Genomic DNA, 18,579 nt, shown 5'->3' with positions numbered 1-18,579 from the left:
TACTTTCCTTTTGGCTCTCATGTGTGAGCACCCCGCAGTGCTGAAAACAGCTCTCCGCAACCTCACCTGATAAGGTCCTGCTTCGGTCCTGGGCATGTTTTCTAGCTCCTGAAGATTTGCACGAGAACCCGATTTTGCTTGTTTGGTGGGTTCACTCAGTGTGCAACATTTGCATCATTTTTCTTAGTGTCCTGAGATGTACTTGATACAGGTGCTAGCCTTATGTATCTAAGATTTATGGGTAGATTCTTGCATATTTTCAAATAACCTTGTCTTTAAATATTAAACACATTTAAAATTCAGAGAGGGACTTCCCTGGTGGCTCAGTGGTTAAGAATCCACTTGCCAATACAGGGGACACGGGTTCGAGCCCTGGTCTGGGAAGGTCCCCCGTGCCGCGGAGCAACTAAGCCCGTGCGCCACAACTACTGAGCCTGCCCTCTAGAGCCCGCGAGCCACAACTTCTGAGCCCACACGACGCAACTACTGAAGCCTGCGTGCCTAGAGCCCATACTCTGCAACAGGAGAAGCCACCGCAATGAGAAGCCCGCACACCACAACGAAGAGTAGTCCCCGCTCTCTGCAACGAGAGAAAGCCCGTGCACAGCAATGAAGACCCAACGCAGCCAAAAATAAATAAATAATAAATAAATTTTAAAAAATTAAGTGAAAGATCATGATAGACGATGTAATGAAACTCATCAGGAGGCCAAGGGCAGAGCAAGCAGGGAGCGGTTCAGTAAAGCATTTGAAGAGCAGTATAATCACCTCTGGCTTCCAGAGGTCTCGCACAACGAGTTGCTGCTTTCGGGGTGGTGGCACTGCTTCCACTTAGTGTCTTTTGTCCTGCTGCTGCTCTGGGCCTCTAGGACATCTGATGCTATGGCGGGCCCGAGGCACATGGGCTGCCTAAGGAGAACAGGGCGGGTGGGCTATTCTGGATCAGTACCACTTACTGAACATTATTACTACATGCCTGATACGGTTCTTATGTGTCTTATCCAATATTTGAGGCAACATAGAGGAGTGGCAAAAAGCGAAGACTCTGGTATTAGAATGTCTGGATTCAGATGTTGTCCCTACCACTTGCTTGGCTTTTGAAACCTCTCTATAGGGATCTCATAAGAACCTTCTGGTTATAAGCTCTTAATCCCGGAAAAGGATTTGTGGAAGGGGGCCATGGAGAGTAGAAAAGGAGATGGAGGGAATGGAAATAACGGGACCTGGCAGCAGAGTTTAGCATGCGGGCCAGTGGGCAAAAGGTACTTTGGTATACTTTGGACCTGCCAAGTGAGATTGGCTGCAAGTGCAGACCCTGTGATTGTCCAAGTAACCCCTCCCCACCTCCCCAAGGCCTGGGGGCTGGAAGGGGATGCAGCCACAAGTCACTGTGGGACTTGACAACAGGAACTCTGCTGATTGGCCCTGCCTACACCCCAGCACCTGAGAACCTGAGGGGAAGCCTCCTGCTTCTCCTTGATCCCATGCAGGGGGTGCTTAGTTAGGAATGGCAGTGGGATCTGCCTGTCACTGGTGACGCGACCTACTTCCTGGCCCCTGAGATGTTCACAGAAAGTTGGTGATAAACACCAGCCGCCACCAGCATCATTTACTCAGTGCTCACCAAGTTCCGGGCATTTTGCAAAAGCATTTTAGATACATTATTTCATTTAATTCTCATCGAAACCTCATAAATATAGTTATAGTTACTATCTATTGCCATTTATAGATGAGATAAACAGTGCATTATGGGGACCGTTTCGGTGATAAAGAATAAATATCCAACTTGAATGAACTTAAGCAAAAGGCAAATTTATTACAAGGATACTGGATTGTCTGACCAGAACCCACGATGGGAACGTGGCTGAGCCTCTAGAACACTGATGCTCTCAGGTATCTTGCTCACTCTGTCACTGGTACATGCTTTCCTCTGGCCACTGGCTTCATTCTTCTCTCTCCATTGGCCAGTTTTCTCCTAGGGTGTGAAGCATGGTGGCCCACAGCTTCCGGGTTTTTTTTTTTTTTCTCTCTGAGGCATTTTATTTGCATGTATGTACTACATCCCTAGAAAAAGAATCCAAGGATTTTCCTTCCTGTGTGTTTTCATCTTGCTTCTTCATGGTCCATGATGCCAGATGAAGTTATCAGTACAATGAAACCAAACTGATGGGATGGGAGCGGTTTATTCTGCCATTTGTCTAGACTTTCAGTTGCACATCGAATCTAGAGTTGGACACTCCACACTTCTTTGGCCTGCCTGTGAGGTTCACAACGATTTTCCCCACCCTGTGATCATCAGTGATTTCAAATTTGCCAATGTAACCATGCTTCATCGTCAGAGTGAGGAACCTGACAGTGACTTTGGAGCACGGCCTAATAAGAAACTGTCACTTGCCTCTCCTTTCGGCATTGTTGACACTCTTGAGAGCATCAGCCAGGACATTCATGGGCACCACTATGGCAGCACGGAAAGATGGTGGAAAGAGCTTCTGATTTTTACATATGATAGCTTGTGCTACTGGGGAAAGACTGACTTAACGCTCTTTGTTCCTAAGGCCCAAAATCCCAAGGATTTGACCCAACCAGTCAGGTGCCCGCCCCTCAGCTGTAGCTGGGTCAGAGGATGGACTGGGAGATTTAATAACATGGCCATTCTCAGAGGACCGTGTGGTTAGAATCGAGGAAGGGGCAGTTCACAAAAGAAGAGACTGAGCTAAGCAAAGGGGGTGGGGGAGAGAGTGAGTTAGGGGGTCAGGCAGAGGATGGCTGGTTGGTAGACAAAAGAGCAGTTATCCACAACCCAGAACTTAAAAGGTTAGGTAGCCCCTGCAGAGTCACACACAACCAAAGCCAGGACTCAATTTAGGCCTTTCTGACTCAAGGCCCTGCATGTAACTAAGATGACAAATTAGAATGAAGTAGTGGAGGGAGTGAATGTATGAAGGCACACATACATACGTGCACGCCTGCTTACAGTCATGCACACATATGTAAATGCCAGTGAAGACTTTGCCAAGCCAGGGCTGAAATCCAGGAAGTCACATTCAGAACCGTCAGGCACTGTGCACTCGCGCTCTGTCCTTTCAGTTTGCAATCAGAGAATAAAGGTAGCCATGACAAGGGAACTTGATGAGGAGTGATGTCCGTGACTAAAGCCTGTAGCCAGTCCCCCGAAGCCGGTTGTAACACCACCCGCATCCATCAGTCAAGTCAGTCTGTCAGCGTCCCAGCCCTGCTGAGCTGGCTTCTGGAGCAACCTAAGCCTTGGGCCTGTTGCACACACCTCTAGAGCCCCATGATACAGGAGGAAGTTGACTCAGAGGAGGTGGGACATGACTTGGTGCTGTTTAGTTCCAGAGGTCTCTGCCTGGTCCCACATGTGCCAGAGGAGATGGTCCAGGACTCAGTCTTGATGTTCAAGAAGAGGGCCTTTTTTGGAAAAAAGTGGATCAGAGGACAAGGTCGATGGGGCGCCACTCTCAGTAACTGAGCCCCTCTGAGCCCCAGAATGGACTCTGAGGGTTGCTGTCCAGGGATGGGGAATTGGCTTGGGAGGTTTCAAACCCTCGGGCCAGGAAGGCATCAGATACTTCAGGAAAACATGTTGAATCTTTCAGCTTAGTTGAGCCTGTTGAGCAAAGTATTTACAATATGCTCTGACCTAAAAGAATTACTACGCTTTCTAAACTGTCCACCTTGCCCCAGGGAGGGGTTTATGGGAGAGGATCACCTGGCTGGGTGGCATTCGTTGGGTTCAAGGCCTTTGGTAAATCTTGAAGGGTCGTAGCAATTTTACTCTCGTGATCTGTTTTTATTTGCGCCTGAATGAAAATATTGCATGTAACCGGAAGAATGGCATGGAGTTTAGTCTGACATTTTGAAACAGATCGAGTTAAGAGTTTGAGAAGTTGGAGCTGGTTCTGGGAGGAAAGTAGGCACGCTGAGGAGTTGCTGTTGTTGGTAGTAGGAGTAACAGTAACAGCAGGAGGGGAAGCAGGAGGAGAAAAAATAGCAAATACTGCTTGCATAAAACCACGGCATGCCAGGCCCAGAGGTGAAATAACTCACAAAGGTCACACAGCTTGTCTGTGCCCTGCCTCCTACTGCTACCATCCTGCCTGTGCCCCCCGCCCCCCATGGACTCCAGTTGACACTTGCTGTAAAGTCTTCAGACACAACCATGAGTCCCAGCTTCTGGGAGGCTTAGGTGACTGGAGGGGGCTGTGGAGCTGAAGCAGATGCTTTTCTCTCAGATCACGGCAGGGAAGGAGTCAAGAGGCCAGAAATATTCTCTTGGCCACATGGCACAGTGCAAGAAACACGGGCTTCCAGAGTCAAACAGATCAGGGATGACGTCCTGGACCCTCAGCGAGCCTCAGTTTCTCTGCCTCTACTGTGGGCATCGCAGTACCCACCTATTTGGGAGCTAGTGACAACGGAATGCCATCACTCTGTGTGAAGTGTCTGGCCCAGGGCCTGACCCAGGATACACACAGTTACTCTGATATTATCGCATCTCTGCTCGTGGTGTTATCTGAGATGACCACAGCTGTTCTCTGGTGCCGAGGGAATCAGCACCTTCCATTCCCGGCCCCAGATTCTACCCCAGCTCGCCACTTCTCCATTCCTTCACTCTCCAGAGCAGGAGAGATGGAGGGAGGAACCGTGGAGAACAGGGACCACACAGGGGGCGATGGGCAGTGGCAGCAGTGGGTCTGCACAACCCCCAGGGAGCCCCGGGCTCTCTCAGAGGGGCAGGGGTCAGCCAGGGATAAGATGAGGCCTGAGATGACAACGGACACCCAGTGCCGCTGGGAGACCCACTCAGGTGCCAGGCAAGAGTGGCTGCAAGGGTCTCCCTTCGGCGTGTGTGCCCCGGTCCCCAGCTTAGTACGTGTCAAGGCAGTAAAGGGTCAAGGCAGCAGGGATCAAATTTGAATATGGAAATTATTTTCTAACACATTTTTCAAAACACTAACTTTCCAAATCTAGACATCACCGAGTGTGCACGCGATTAGGGGAAGGAGCACAGCAGATGTGCCATCGTACGTACAGCCATCCACATGGAACTGAGTCCGCCCGGGGCACTCTGTAATCTAGAGGCAGAATTGAGAGAGGCAGTATGTGAGGCAGCCCTTACCTGCTACAGCCTTTCCGTGGAAGAGCACTGCACCGATATCTAGCACTGGAGGCTTTCTGAGGGTATGAAGTATTTGTCCCCCAGTGACACATCAGTCAATAATTTACTGAGAACACACTTGTTTCAAGCCAGTACAGGGACAGAAAGAGGTAAATAATATAGTCTGTGCCCTCGAGTGCTTGAAGACACATTCACAGACAGAGACAGAGATTTTAATGTAATAGCCCAAGGGAGCAGTTGACCCACAAAATGATTACGGAAGATCAAACAGAGCTTGTTCTCTGGCTGGGAGTGGACAAGCACAGCATCATGGTGTTGCTGAGGCCCGAGGAGGGCTACGAAGGATGCAGAGCATTTGAGAAACGTGGGAGGGGCTGATGGAGAGAAGACTGTGCAGCCCAGAAAACGAAGCTGCACGTCGACCCCACATAGTATAGACAAAGCTCCGTGCAAAAAGGAAGAACACAGAACACTGCGAGAAGACATAGAAGATAAACTTATGGTTACCAAAGGGGAGAGGGAGGGAAGAAGGGACAAATAAGGGGTATGGGATTAACAGATACAGACTACTCTACATAAAATAGAGAAGCAACAAGGATTTACTGTATAGCACAGGGAATTATATTCAACATGTTGCAATAACCTATAATGGAATATAATCTAAGAAAAACCAACTGAGTTTTACTTAGCTGTACACTTGAAAATGGACACGATATTGTAAATCAACTATCCTTAAAAATAAATAAATAAAAAATAGTAAAGACCAAAATATTACAGAGACAAAGCCAAATACACCACATCAATTAACGTAAATGAGCAAAATTTAGGTATTAAGACAAAAAGACTTTCAGGTTGGTTTACAAAGCAAAAGCCAACCGCATGCTATACTCTAGAGACACACTTAAAACAAATTTAGTACTTTTATACTTCTTCCCATTCCCTAACTCTTAGTACATGCTATTTTATTTTCCACTGTCAAGGTTTATAACACACACATTTCATTGTATAACCTTAGTTTTTCTAGTGTTTATTCGTAGCTCTACGTTTAAATTAGTATTGTAAATAACACTGCCAAACATTAAAATAAGGAATGCTATGAGAGTGGGATAGATCTTTTCTTTAAAGTAAGGGTGGGTAATCAAGCGTTCTGGATAAAAAGAGACATGTTTTACTTTGACAGAAAGGAGTCAAAGTAAAATCTTGTGCATAAAAAAATACCAAAAACAGTCAGAAGACAAATCTTAGAGTAGAAAAATATTTCAAGCACATCTGACAGATAAAGGGTTACTATCATACTATACCAGGAACTCCCTACAAGTAGATAGGAAAGACCGACAACTCAACAGAAAATGGGTGAAGTGTGTGACTGGAGGGTAAAACAAAGAAATCAAAATGGCTAACAGCCGTGCAAGGGTGCTCTGGTTTACTGCGAGTCAAGGAGATGAAAATTAGAGCAATTAGACACCAGTTTTTATTCTTCAGATTGGCAAACGCTTAATAGGGGTAACAACCTAGTGCTGGTGAGAACGCGAGCAGGGCGCATTCTCGTGCTCTGCTGATGGGAATTTCAGTCACTCTAAACCTTTGGCAAAGTAGTCTGGCAACATCTAGCACATTTGAAAACACAAATATCCTTTCGTTCTACTTTTTCATTATTGGTAATTGATGCTTTGGAAATACCAAGATATGTATTCAGTAGTATGTGTTTTTGTTAAATTTGGGGGGAACATCCCAAATGTTTATCAGTAGGGATATGACTGAATAAATTAGGATGCATTCATTAGTAGGAAATACTATGCAGCTATTAAAAGGACTCAAGTCTGCCATCTATTGAGTTGGAAGGAAGCCCACGATGTCTAATTAAGTGGGAAAAGCACGTTTGCGGAGACATGCATACTATGACCTGGTGTCATACATACATACTCACACATACACATCCGACTTTGGAAAAACACACTCATACATACATACTCACAGATGTATTTTGTATGAATGTAGAGAATGGATGGTCATACACCAGAATGTTTACTTGCTTATGAGGAATGGAGGGGAGGGATGGATGCAGAAAAAGAAAGGTTGAACAAAATGAAGTGTTATCACACACTTAACCTTTGAAAATCCTCAGAGCTAAGATGTATAGCTTTGAGGGAGGAGAAAGAGGAGTGCCCTGCTCTCCTTGATTTCTGTTCTCTCAGGAGTCTCAGGCCTGCCCCAGGGCCTGCCCCACACATGACAGCGGCCTGCTGGACACCACTTTGGGACGGGATGGGGTGCAGATCCGGGCTGCCTGGCAGAGACTGCTGGTCCCTTCGACTTGCTCAGGGAAATTACGTGTAGTTTTCAGTTTTGCATTCTAACAGTCAGACGAAGGCGTCAAATAAGCAGCAAGTGTTTAGCGTTAGAGCCAGATGTCATCTCCGGCAAGAAACAACAATGCTTTGACTTGGGGAAAATAACCCTTGACGCCTAAAGAGACTCACTTAAGGGCTTTCATGCCAGCATCTTGAGAAATGACTTTGCCTGCAGATGAGAGAGGCTGCCCGGGGAGAGCGATGCCCTCTGCTCTCTGGGCAAGGACTACGGTGGCCTTCACAGTAGCCATGCCCTGCCTGGACTCCTCTCCTTCTCCCCGAGGACGCGCTCACCAAGGGGACAGATTCGGGGGCTTCCAGAAGGAGTGCCGCCCCTGTGTGTCCCAGCGTGCTGTTGGGTGCCAGCTTCACTGCCAGCGGTGGAGGAAATCTGTTAGCAGAAGGAAGACTTTGACGTCTCCCATCACCACAGATTGGTTCTAGAATTTTCCTAAGGGAAAGCTTACGGAGTGACACGCTGTAGATTTGTGAGGTAGACTTCCTTCTGAGGAGAAATCCCCAGCTGAACAGGCGTTCAGCTTGTACTGAGAGAAGCAACCAGAAACCCTCAAAATGACTCCATGTTTTCCTGAGAAAACTAATCAGAGATTTTTTTTTTTCTTGAGAAAGATGATTTCAGGTCTCAAGAGATCTTCTGAAATCTTAGTGTGGCAGGGAACTGCATTTTTTACAGACAGATGTTGTTAAATGTGCTTCTGGAGATGTTTGTTTAGTGCTTTCCTCTGAGGAATTCAGAGTGCTTTACAGACATTTTCTTCATTTTTTCTTAAGGTTTTTTTCTTTCTCCTGAACATGTTTTATGCTCGACTATAAATTTTTCATTCAGTTTTTCTCACTGAATTTTTTCTGAAATATTTCCTGTTAACCTCATTTCCTCCCACTCTGCATATCCAATATGATATACTAACGCCAGTTCAGACACCCTAGAAAAGAATTCAAGATTTTTCCTTTCGGAATCTCAGGCTTCTCTTTCTCTATTTACTTTTACAAACTTTCCCATATTTAATACTTTCACCATACTTTTTTCCTCTTAAAAGAAGTATTGCTTGAAATATACCTTGTTCTTCCACATAAATAGCCCCTATTTTATTTAATTTTAGTTGTTTACTTATTTCTAACTGTCTTGCTTCACAAGAAGTTGAAGTAATTAATTTGTGGGAACTAAACACATTCTTTAACATAAGCACTGTGTAGTGGCATTGCAAATCTGATGTTCATAGCAAAGTTGTGTTGGCTTTTTTTCAAACCTGTTTCTCCTTTCAGTCCTGAAGGCATTTGTTAACTTTCTTTCTCACTGTAATCATCCTTGAAGAAACAAAGAAAAAAAGAATCAAGACTTTAAGACAAGCTAATCTTTTGTAGAATCAGATCAGATACTTCCCTCCCTTTAGGAAATAACCACTAAGAACACCTTGTTACTGGGCTCTCATCAGATGGAAATGTAGTAGGGAGCCTGTGTCCTAAAGACCATGAAATTATGTAGAAGACACCTAGCAATCACTCCCTATTTTACAGATGTGGACACTGAGGCTCAGAGAATTATAGATATTTGTCTGCAGTCACAGAAATACTTAGAGACACATTCAGAAGTTAGTTTAGGTAGGACTCCCCTGGCGGTCTAGGGGTTAAGATTCTGTGGTCCCAATGCAGGGGGCGTGGGTTCGATCCCTGGTCGGGGAACTAAGATCCCACATGCCTTGGGATGAGGCAAAAACAAAAACAACAACAACAACAAAAAACTATCCCACATATATTAAAAGGATAAAAAAATGAATAAAAAAAAAGAATTTCGTTTAGGAGACAAAACATCTAAAAAGTCACTAAATGAGGTAGTAAAGAGCATGAAATAATGAATGATTTGGTTATTCTGGGCAGTGGTGAGCTGGTAAGTGTTTAACTGCTGAGGGCAGGGGTGGGCAGGGGCAGCCCTGATTTCATGGTGCCCACGACCAGTTTCAAACTACCAACGTGAATGCATTGAACAAGGAGTTGGGAACAGATTTATACCATCTAGCTGGCTGTCAAGAGTAACAGAGATCTTCTGGCTGGAGCGGGGAGCAGGTCTCTAAGGAAGAGAACTAAGCTAGAACAGTTCCCTCCACACATGAAGGACCATCCTTGGTCTTTCCGTGGGGCAGCTGCAGGACTCTGCAACTTTGCTCTTGCCTCAGCAGATAAACCACTCTTTACCTACTGAGCTATCACTTCCATTTCAAGGCCCGGCTTAAAAAAGGGTCCCAGTCAAGCTTTTCCCTGACCCTTTCAGAAATAGTCACTTCTACTCTGAATCCGAGTAATTTTTTAGACCTTTTATTAGGGTACTTACCAAAGCCTGACTTGATATTACTGTCAATAGACAGTGTGTTTCCCCAGGGGACTGTCCTTGGAGGACAGGGACCGTGTCTTACTCCTTCATTATTACCCGAGAAGCAATGCAGGATGGTGGGTGGGAGCCCAAGCTCTGGAGCCAGACTGGTCAGCTTCAGATCTGAGACACTGTGCTCGCTTACCTTGAGACCATGAGCAAGTCATCAGACCCCTCTGTTCACACCTGCAAAGTGAGACGTTCAACAGCAGCCTTCATCTCACAAGCTCACTCTGACGATGCATGAGATTCCTGGATGTGTTTGGTGCTCAGCACACACTAAGCCCTTAGTAACTGTTGCCTGGTATTGTTTTCTCTAGCACACAGCCCAGCGCCTGGCACAGAGCTGATGTGCAGTTGATGTTGGTTGCATTACGTCGAAGTGAAGCAAGGATGTGATCCAGCTATCTTGACAGGAAGTTAAGAATGAGTGCTGGAGGAGACCTCACGAACAGATTATTGCTGGGGAAATGAGGATGAGAGAGTAAATAAAAATCAGTTGATCATAGGATTATAGGATCAGAACCAAGCTTTCCAGCTGTGGTATGATGAGCACAGAGCAGGGTGGGATCATGCATACCCTCCCCTCCCTCAGTGAGCTGGACGCCGTAAGTTTGTAAATATACCATTTGTCATTGCAATCGCTTGTGTAGACTGCTGTTCCTTGAAATATCTCCTTTTCAGTATAGTGCAGTTGCTTTTAAAAAATCTAAGTGCTAGACGTTAAGTATAAATACTGTTGAATTTTATTCCATTTCGTTCAGTCCATTATTCCAGTGAATTCATACGGCTTCCAGCCTTGATTCTGCACTGCAGTGTATCTTCTATCCTTTCTAGTTTGGGTTACCTGCAGTTTGGTGAGCATGACTTCTGTTTTGTTTTCTGAAGCACTACACAGGCCACTTCTAAAAACAGCGTCCCCGACATGGCACTAGAGACCTTTTTCTGTGTTGGCATTAATTCGTTAAACAATCTTTTTTTTTTTTTTTTTTTGGATATGGATTTTAGACTCCTTTCAAATCCATCAAGTATACAAGAATCTATATTATATCCCCTCTTGTTCACAAGTTTCATGAAAAAACTTTGCCAACATGCTATGTGTGCAGCATTTTTGTTTCACAGATACAGTGAGACTATCAGAAAAGAAAATACAGCCAGCTTGTTGAAACCTGTTCCTGATTAACCTATGTTAACTTCCAAAACCGACAACTTCCTTTTCCGACTTTAATAAAGCCTGCATGTTTCAAAATAGTGAAGTTAACTGTATCAGGGTAGATGAGGCTCAGTGCACCAATCTTGACCATCTAGGTGAGAAGTTTGGACACAGTCCTGAGGGTGGTGGGAAGTTGTTGACATTTTTGAATAGAAATTATATGATGAAATGATGTTTTCAGAAGAGCCGTCTGGCAGCAGTGTCCACGGTGCACTCTAGGGGAAACCTTATGTGAAGTTTGCAGTTGCCTGCAGTAATCCCAAGATGGGCTGCTGGACGACCGGGCTAAGCTAGTAGCAGTAAAGATGGAAGAGCATACATTTGGATTAAAGAAAAACACTCAGAGGGACACTGGGGGAACATGATAGCAGTGAAAGAAATAAAAATAGGTACCTTAGGGCTTCCCAATCCTTTTCACATAAGGGAACATGCAGAAAAAACTAGGGCCGCTTGGAGATGGACATGACCCAATGTCATGGGCTCCCACGGCTGGGTCTTCCCTTCCCCAAGCCCCACCTCCCCCAAATCACAGGCAGAAGACATTAAGCTCTCCACATGGCTGGGAAGCTATTTGGACATTTTTGTTTTAGAAATGAGTAGTCTTAGTAATATGAAGAAAAATAGACTTGTACCAAAATCAGAACCAACAGTACGGAAGAGACTATACATGTAAAGGGAAGCAGATGTTTGCTTCAGTGCATAATTCCAAACACAGAAGTCACATATGGCTACACGCTTGGAAGAAAACAAGCATCAGGGTTAATGCCAAACCAAAGAGCCCAGGCCACCGAGCCACTGCCCGTGTTATAGTGACACGTGAGAACAGAGGTGGTGGCTGTACAGGCCTAATTTGGGCATGAAAGTAGGCAACACCTACCAGACAGGTTGGGGGGAGGTATAAACCACACCAGGGGAGGCACTAGGTAGAGACTTAGGTGTAGACGAAAGCAGTAGCAAAGGAGTGAACTTTGGTTTTGTATGAATACGGAAATCGAAGCCACTTGCTTGAAGATTCATGACATACTGCCCATTTGTTGCTCCTTGTTGGTTTTCGTAGTTCATAAATTAAGTCGTTTCGTAGTCCTGGTGCCTCACCTGTGCTACTAATTTGTTTTGCTGCATAGAGGAGAGAACATGCAGGGACTTGCCATCTATAATTCCTGGTGATAACTGAAGATGTTTGGTTATAGAAAGTTAAAAGACGTTCCCTCTTTCTTCAATAAGCTCAATGGCAGAGTGAGAGCAAGAACCTACCAACAAGGCGTGCAGATTCTATTATAAAAACAGGAACGAAGGGCTCTTTTAAAAAACAATGGAACCCACACATTTCTCCCGATGATTGGCAGCAGGGCCACCATGTGCATGATGCCAGGGGCACCCGCCTTTCACACTGGAGTCCGTGAAGTGGAGGCACACGGCCCATGTGGCCACGTGTAGCAGCTCACAGAGAGACCTATCTGATCCCCCCCCGGGGCGCCCACCCAGCCCAGCAGGTGCGTATCCACGCTGACCTGTGACGTCCATCACCCCCTCGACCACACTCCCTTCCCCAGCCAAGCTGTGCTGTATTCTTTCATCCTGACTTACCATTTTATTCCAGTTCAGATCCACCCAGTCCTCCTTGTGGCTTCCCACTAGACCTCTGGCACAAGCCAGAGCACATCCTTCCGGCTCACTTGCTCCAGTCACTCTGTTGACCTTCCCAAAGCTATTTGCTGCTCTCACCATCCTGCTCTCTGTTACAGCTGAGGAGAAAACACCAACAGGCACTCAAGGCAGGAGGCTCTGGCCTCCTCCCAGCACTGGGACAGGCTTCAGATTTAGCACTTATCACACGGTGCTGTAAACATTTGCTTACGTTTCTGACTCCTTCACTCAGTGTGAACTTGACGGAGGGCAGAAAGATGCTTCTTTAAGCCACGAGGTTTAGCAGGGTGCCGGGCACGTGTTTGGTAAGTGGGTGGGTAGGTGAAGAGCCTACCTTTCTTAGGTTTGGACACAGTAAGTCTCATCCTGAGCGTGTGGTCTGAGGAGGATTCGTCTCTATTATGGACAATGCCTGCATCTTTGGACTTCGTTTAACAGCTTCCCAGGGGAGGCCAGGAGAAGCAGCTCTGTCTCCGCCAGTGGTTCCTGAGTCCTTGTTTATCCCTGTGCAGGTGGGCAAGTGGAAAGACAAGTCTCTGCAAATGAAGTACTACGTGTGGCCCCGAATGTGTCCTGAGACGGAAGAGCAGGAAGATGACCATCTGAGCATCGTAACGCTGGAGGAGGCCCCATTCGTCATTGTGGAAAGCGTGGACCCCCTGAGTGGAACTTGCATGAGGAACACGGTGCCCTGTCAGAAGCGCATCATCTCTGAGTACGTGGCCTGGGAAAGTCAGATTTGCCCTAGCTGTCAGCACCCGGCTAGGATCCGAGGCACAGAACGAATTGGACACCATGTCTGAATTTCGTTACAGTTGAGCAGTGGAGTTTCTGGCAGCCCTGTGGTCTGGCATCTGGTTCTGTCCAGATCATGACCCGGGAGAATTACTGCTAACTATGTTATCGTTTCTGGGGCCTCGCGAGGTCTCAGTGACCGGGACCTCAAGTTCGTGGAGATTTAAGTTTACATTGGTGTTGAAAGATGTTTTCTGAGGCCAGTATGTCTTTAGAACCATTTTTGGAAATAGATAATATTAATCTATGCTGATAGAAGTCAGGATAATGGTTCTTTTTGGTGAGGGTGGGAAGGGCCTGCAAGGGAGAACAAGAGGCCTCCAAGGTGCTGGTAACGCTTCTGTATCTGAATTTATCTGGGTTCTGGTTAAATGGGTGGGTTCAGTGTATGAAAATTCATCCAGCTGAACCCTTAGGATATGTGCACTTTCCTGATATATGTTATACTTCCAAGGAGCATTTAAAAGTATGAGAAAACATGGTCCAGTATGATGAGGTGATGAGATTATGGCAGTTCTGTGGTCTGATTTATGTCCTCACCCGGGCCTGACATAACTTGTGCTGAGCTGTGAAGGAGGGCCTGCTTTGTGGTTGGCAAGGGTAATATTTTGCCTCTTGTATAAAAGCCTCGTTTTTGTTTTTTGTTTCTTTACCTGGTTAGAAATAAAACAGACGAGGAGCCAGGTTACATCAAAAAATGCTGCAAGGGCTTCTGTATTGACATCCTTAAGAAAATTTCTAAATCTGTGAAGTTCACCTATGATCTTTATCTGGTGACCAATGGCAAGCATGGGAAGAAAATCAATGGAACCTGGAATGGTATGATTGGAGAGGTACGTGTCAGGAATTAAGGGCCATGTCCGTGTTTCATTTAAATATTTTTAAAACGCTCATTTTATAAATTTTAGAAAATGTAAAATAGTACAGCTGACTCTTGAACAACATGGGTTTGAACTCTGTGGTCCACTTGTGAGCAGATTTTTCTCAGTGAATATATGGTCGGCCCTCCTTACCTGTGGGTTTTGCATCTGTGGATTCAGCCAACCGTGGATCCTGAACTGTGTCTACAGTCTCCAGTTGGTGGAATCCGCGGATAAGAAGGGCTGACTTTGGGACTTAAGCGTCCTCAGGTGTTGGTGTCCACGGCGGGTCCAGGAACCAATACCGAGGGAAGATACCGAAGGAAGGCTATAAATGAAATGTACTGTTCCCACTCTACAAAGGAAAGCACTGTAGAGCCCCAAATATTTTCTGCATGGTGGCCCCTTGCCTTCCTGGATGCCCTAACTGGAGCCTTGCGTCTTTCTCCCCAGGTGGTCATGAAGAGGGCCTACATGGCAGTGGGGTCGCTGACCATCAACGAGGAGCGATCGGAGGTGGTCGACTTCTCCGTGCCCTTCATAGAGACTGGCATCAGTGTCATGGTGTCACGCAGCAATGGGACCGTCTCACCTTCTGCCTTCTTAGGTGAGTGATGGGCTTGCAGGCGTGAAGGACATGGACCCAGGGACAGGTAGAGGGAAGGAGGAACAGGTGCAGGAGCTGATTTTTCAGGAGCTTCCCTCAGCCAGGGATTTCACTTTGGGGAACCTCAGAATTGATCGTTCTCCAGCATGAAAACTGAAGAATACCCTCAAAAATAGGAAGGCATGGTACCCGGTAAGAAAACAGTACAGGACCGGTAACCAGGGGTCCTACTGGAGTCTCACTCCTGCATTTGACCTTGAACAAACTTGCTCCATCCTGGGATCCAGTCTCGTCATCCACAGAAGAAGGCATTTCAACTAGCTGATCTCTGAAGCTGCTTCCTGCTTTAATGATGTCTAATTCTGGATATCATTCAAATACCTGTTTGTTTCAAATTAGCTTCAAGAGCGGAGCTCAGTGCTACCAAAAAAGAAAAAAAGGTTTTTCTGTTTTCACGTGAATTTTTGGAGGCTTTGCCAGGTAAAGCTGTTCCGATTCTCCCTCCCACCGACCCCATCCTTCCCCACAGAACCTGTTCCTCGCTCTCCAGCATTACTTATGTGTCAAAGCCTTCCGTATGATATAAGACTGGGTGAGATGAGGCCAAGATTTCAATTAGATGAGGTCTTTTGTGAGCTCATAACCCCATATTTTTGGCAGGGGCTGTGAGAGCAAAGGGATTGGAAAATAAAATGTCACCTTGAAAACAGGCCACTGGGCTAGGAGATAGGAAGCTGGTTTGGTCATAAACAAGCTGAAAGCCCTTGGACCAGTCACAGTCTCTCTAAAGGATACCAACACTTTTTTTTTTTTGAACACTTACTATGTGAAGGCCCAGGCATCGTTGTACAAACTTTGATTATATTACTTCATTGACACTACCATAATACCCAGTTTATGGCTTAGGAAACTGAATCCTAGGTTATGCAATTTTCCAGCCGTCTCTCAGCTAGGAAGGAGCAGATCCAGGATTAAAGCCCAGATGTGGCTGCCCTTGCAGCCTGTGTTTTAGTACACATGGGGGCATTTCAGAGCTCGACTCCTAAAATCAGGAAACAGTGCAGGGGGCCGAGACTAAGATGTGATATAAAATGGAAGAGCACAGACTTGCCTTCAGAGGCCCTCTGTCCATAACCTGGCCCTGCCACCTCCCGAGTATGAACTTACAAAGGGCTGGGACCTCTTAAGTCTTAGTTTACTGCTCTGTAAAATAGATGTAACCATCCATAATGAAAGGGCCATTAAAGGATAGTAGAAACTAGGTGGTGAAAGTACTTCCTAAACTATATAGACCAACACAAATATTTTTTTGTATTTTGTGTACCGAAAGTTGCTCTGGGCTTAATGGGGGGAAGGGAAGCATAGAGACAGTGCGTTTACTCAGTTATTTCCTAATCTTGGACAGACTGGGATCAGAGTAGGATTTCAATCAATCAGACCCAAGGAGGAGAGGGTCTCTATTCCACCGTACAGAGGCTTTGAGTTGTACCTTCCACCTTTGCATCTCTGGCTGCCACCGCAAGGTTTTGCATTTCTGTGCCTTTCACAGTCGGTGCGTGCCATATCAAATTAATGAAGTGACCAGGCTTTTATAATTCCCTTGGGAGTTCAGAAGTAAAGTAGGTTTCAAAATAAGGCAATATTTTCTAATTTTCAGCCCATTTCCCTCCCTTTTCAGTTTCATCTTTATTAATGATTTGGAAGGTGGAGGAAACAGCATGTAAATTCACTTAGTTCTGAATTTACAGTGTGATGTGACAGCTAAAAAGGCCAGGCTATTTTGAGGCACAATTGAGGAAGCTTTGTATTATGGGACTGAAGAGTGATTGTCTCTTTTTAAAGGCCTCCAGAGAGAGGGCTCCTGGAATTCAGTATTCAATTTCTAGACACGTCTGAGCCAGAGAGATTTAGATCAACTGGAAGAGAGTCAGCAAAAATGATCTTAAAAAGTTAAAGAAAGCATATGTAGAACATTCTTACTCTCTTGCCTGTTCTTGTCCCATCAACCTTGTCACCTGGAAATAGGGACTAGATTGAGGTTGTTTTGTTGATTATCACGTCCCCTTGTCATTTGCTAAATTCCCAGTGTTGTAGACACTGATATTTAATGTGGATGGATTTTTTTTTTAACATTGACATATTCTCCTACACTAATGATGTCTAATAAAATATACCACGTCAAACCAGGTTGAAAAAGCAAATCCAGGCTGGAAAGTTTAAGAGAAGTGAAGCAAGGGGGCAAGGGAGTTATTCATTGTGCCTAATTATTACTGAACCAATTCAAGCCACAAAGAGTAACCAAGTTTGTTGAGAATGAACTTGGCCTCAAGGCTTGGAAGCATTGGTGAAAACTTTTCCAGGTCCAGCTGTGGGGTGTGGCATATAGATAGGCGTGCAAACCAAGAGCCAGTCCAACACGACTCACTTATCCATGTCTAGTACTTATTCTAGTTCCACTGTTTTCCAAAAGACCCAGATATTGGTCCAGGCATGGCAGAAACTATCTGTACAGTCTCAGAAAGGCTGGGCAAGAGGCCGTCCTTCTCATATGTTTGAACGAAAACAAGCCCCGACACGCCCATCAGGGGAGTGGAGACGCTCAGACACAGCTTCTTACTCCTTCCTCCCTAAGCCAGGCCCTGGCTTTCTGAAGGGGCGCACACACCTTTCGCTTGCTTCCCCAAAGATAGGAGTCGCGCGAGTGAATGAATGCGCGAGTCAATCGGGGCCTGTTTGTTCTCTGCGTTAACCCTGAGCGCCGATGTTTTGCTTCCCCAGAGCCCTTCAGCGCCGACGTGTGGGTTATGATGTTCGTGATGTTACTCATCGTCTCCGCCGTGGCCGTCTTCGTCTTCGAGTACTTTAGCCCTGTGGGTTACAACAGGTGCCTCGCCGATGGCAGAGGTAAGGCCAGCTGTAACCATTGCCTTTCTGCCTTTCTCTAGCTCTCAGCTCGGAATCTCTGTGCCCCTCATCTGCTGCCTGCCTCCGCCCTAACCCTCAGTCTTCAAGGTCACCACCTTGGTGACTCGTTAGAAAGACCCCAATTAAGGGCTTCTAATCAGTGCTATGGTTTTTCATTTTACCTTGGTGTTCAGAAAATATTAATTGCTAAATGTACAGTGACAATTGGGATTACCATTGTTCTTTAACTTGAGAAGTAAGTAGAAGACTAATTCACAGGAAAGTAATATACCTTAAAAATAGTGACGGAGGGCTGCCCTGGTGGCGCAGTGGTTGAGAGTCCACCTGCCGATGCAGGGGACGCGGGTTCGTGCCCCGGTCCGGGAAGACCCCACATGCCGCAGAGCGGCTGGGCCCGTGAGCCATGGCCGCTGAGCCTGCACATCTGGAGCCTGTGCTCCGCAATGGGAGGGGCCACGACAGTGAGAGGCCCGCGTACCACCAAAAAAAAAAAAAAATAGTGACGGATACACTTGTAACATTCTACTCATCTGTTCACTTGAAAAGAGTGGAGCTTTATCCTGACTTTTAAAGTTTATTGTGGAATTTATGAAAGATTTGCAAATGCATTAGATAAAACTAAAAATAATCACCCGTAAGTTTATCAGCAAGAAAT

The 18,579-nt window shown here is 45.8% G+C and overlaps 1 protein-coding gene and 1 pseudogene across 1 annotated transcript in view; one reads left to right on the top strand and one right to left on the bottom strand.

Moving 5' to 3' along the window:
- GRIN2B (glutamate ionotropic receptor NMDA type subunit 2B) overlaps positions 1 to 18,579 on the top strand; it is a 581,922-nt gene that overhangs the window by 499,282 nt on the left and 64,061 nt on the right. The window contains exons 10-13 of the mRNA XM_067695747.1: positions 13,250 to 13,452; positions 14,194 to 14,365; positions 14,846 to 14,999; positions 17,778 to 17,903. Of these exons, the coding sequence (XP_067551848.1) occupies positions 13,250 to 13,452; positions 14,194 to 14,365; positions 14,846 to 14,999; positions 17,778 to 17,903 (655 nt within the window). The remainder of the gene's footprint in view (positions 1 to 13,249; positions 13,453 to 14,193; positions 14,366 to 14,845; positions 15,000 to 17,777; positions 17,904 to 18,579) is intronic.
- On the bottom strand, positions 2,065 to 2,459 carry LOC137201658 (small ribosomal subunit protein uS8-like; annotated as a pseudogene).

Source organism: Pseudorca crassidens, chromosome 11, assembly GCF_039906515.1.
Source record: "Pseudorca crassidens isolate mPseCra1 chromosome 11, mPseCra1.hap1, whole genome shotgun sequence".
Lineage (NCBI taxonomy): Eukaryota > Metazoa > Chordata > Mammalia > Artiodactyla > Delphinidae > Pseudorca > Pseudorca crassidens.
Note: the sequence above shows the minus strand (reverse complement) of the source record. Positions and strands in the feature narration are given on the sequence as shown.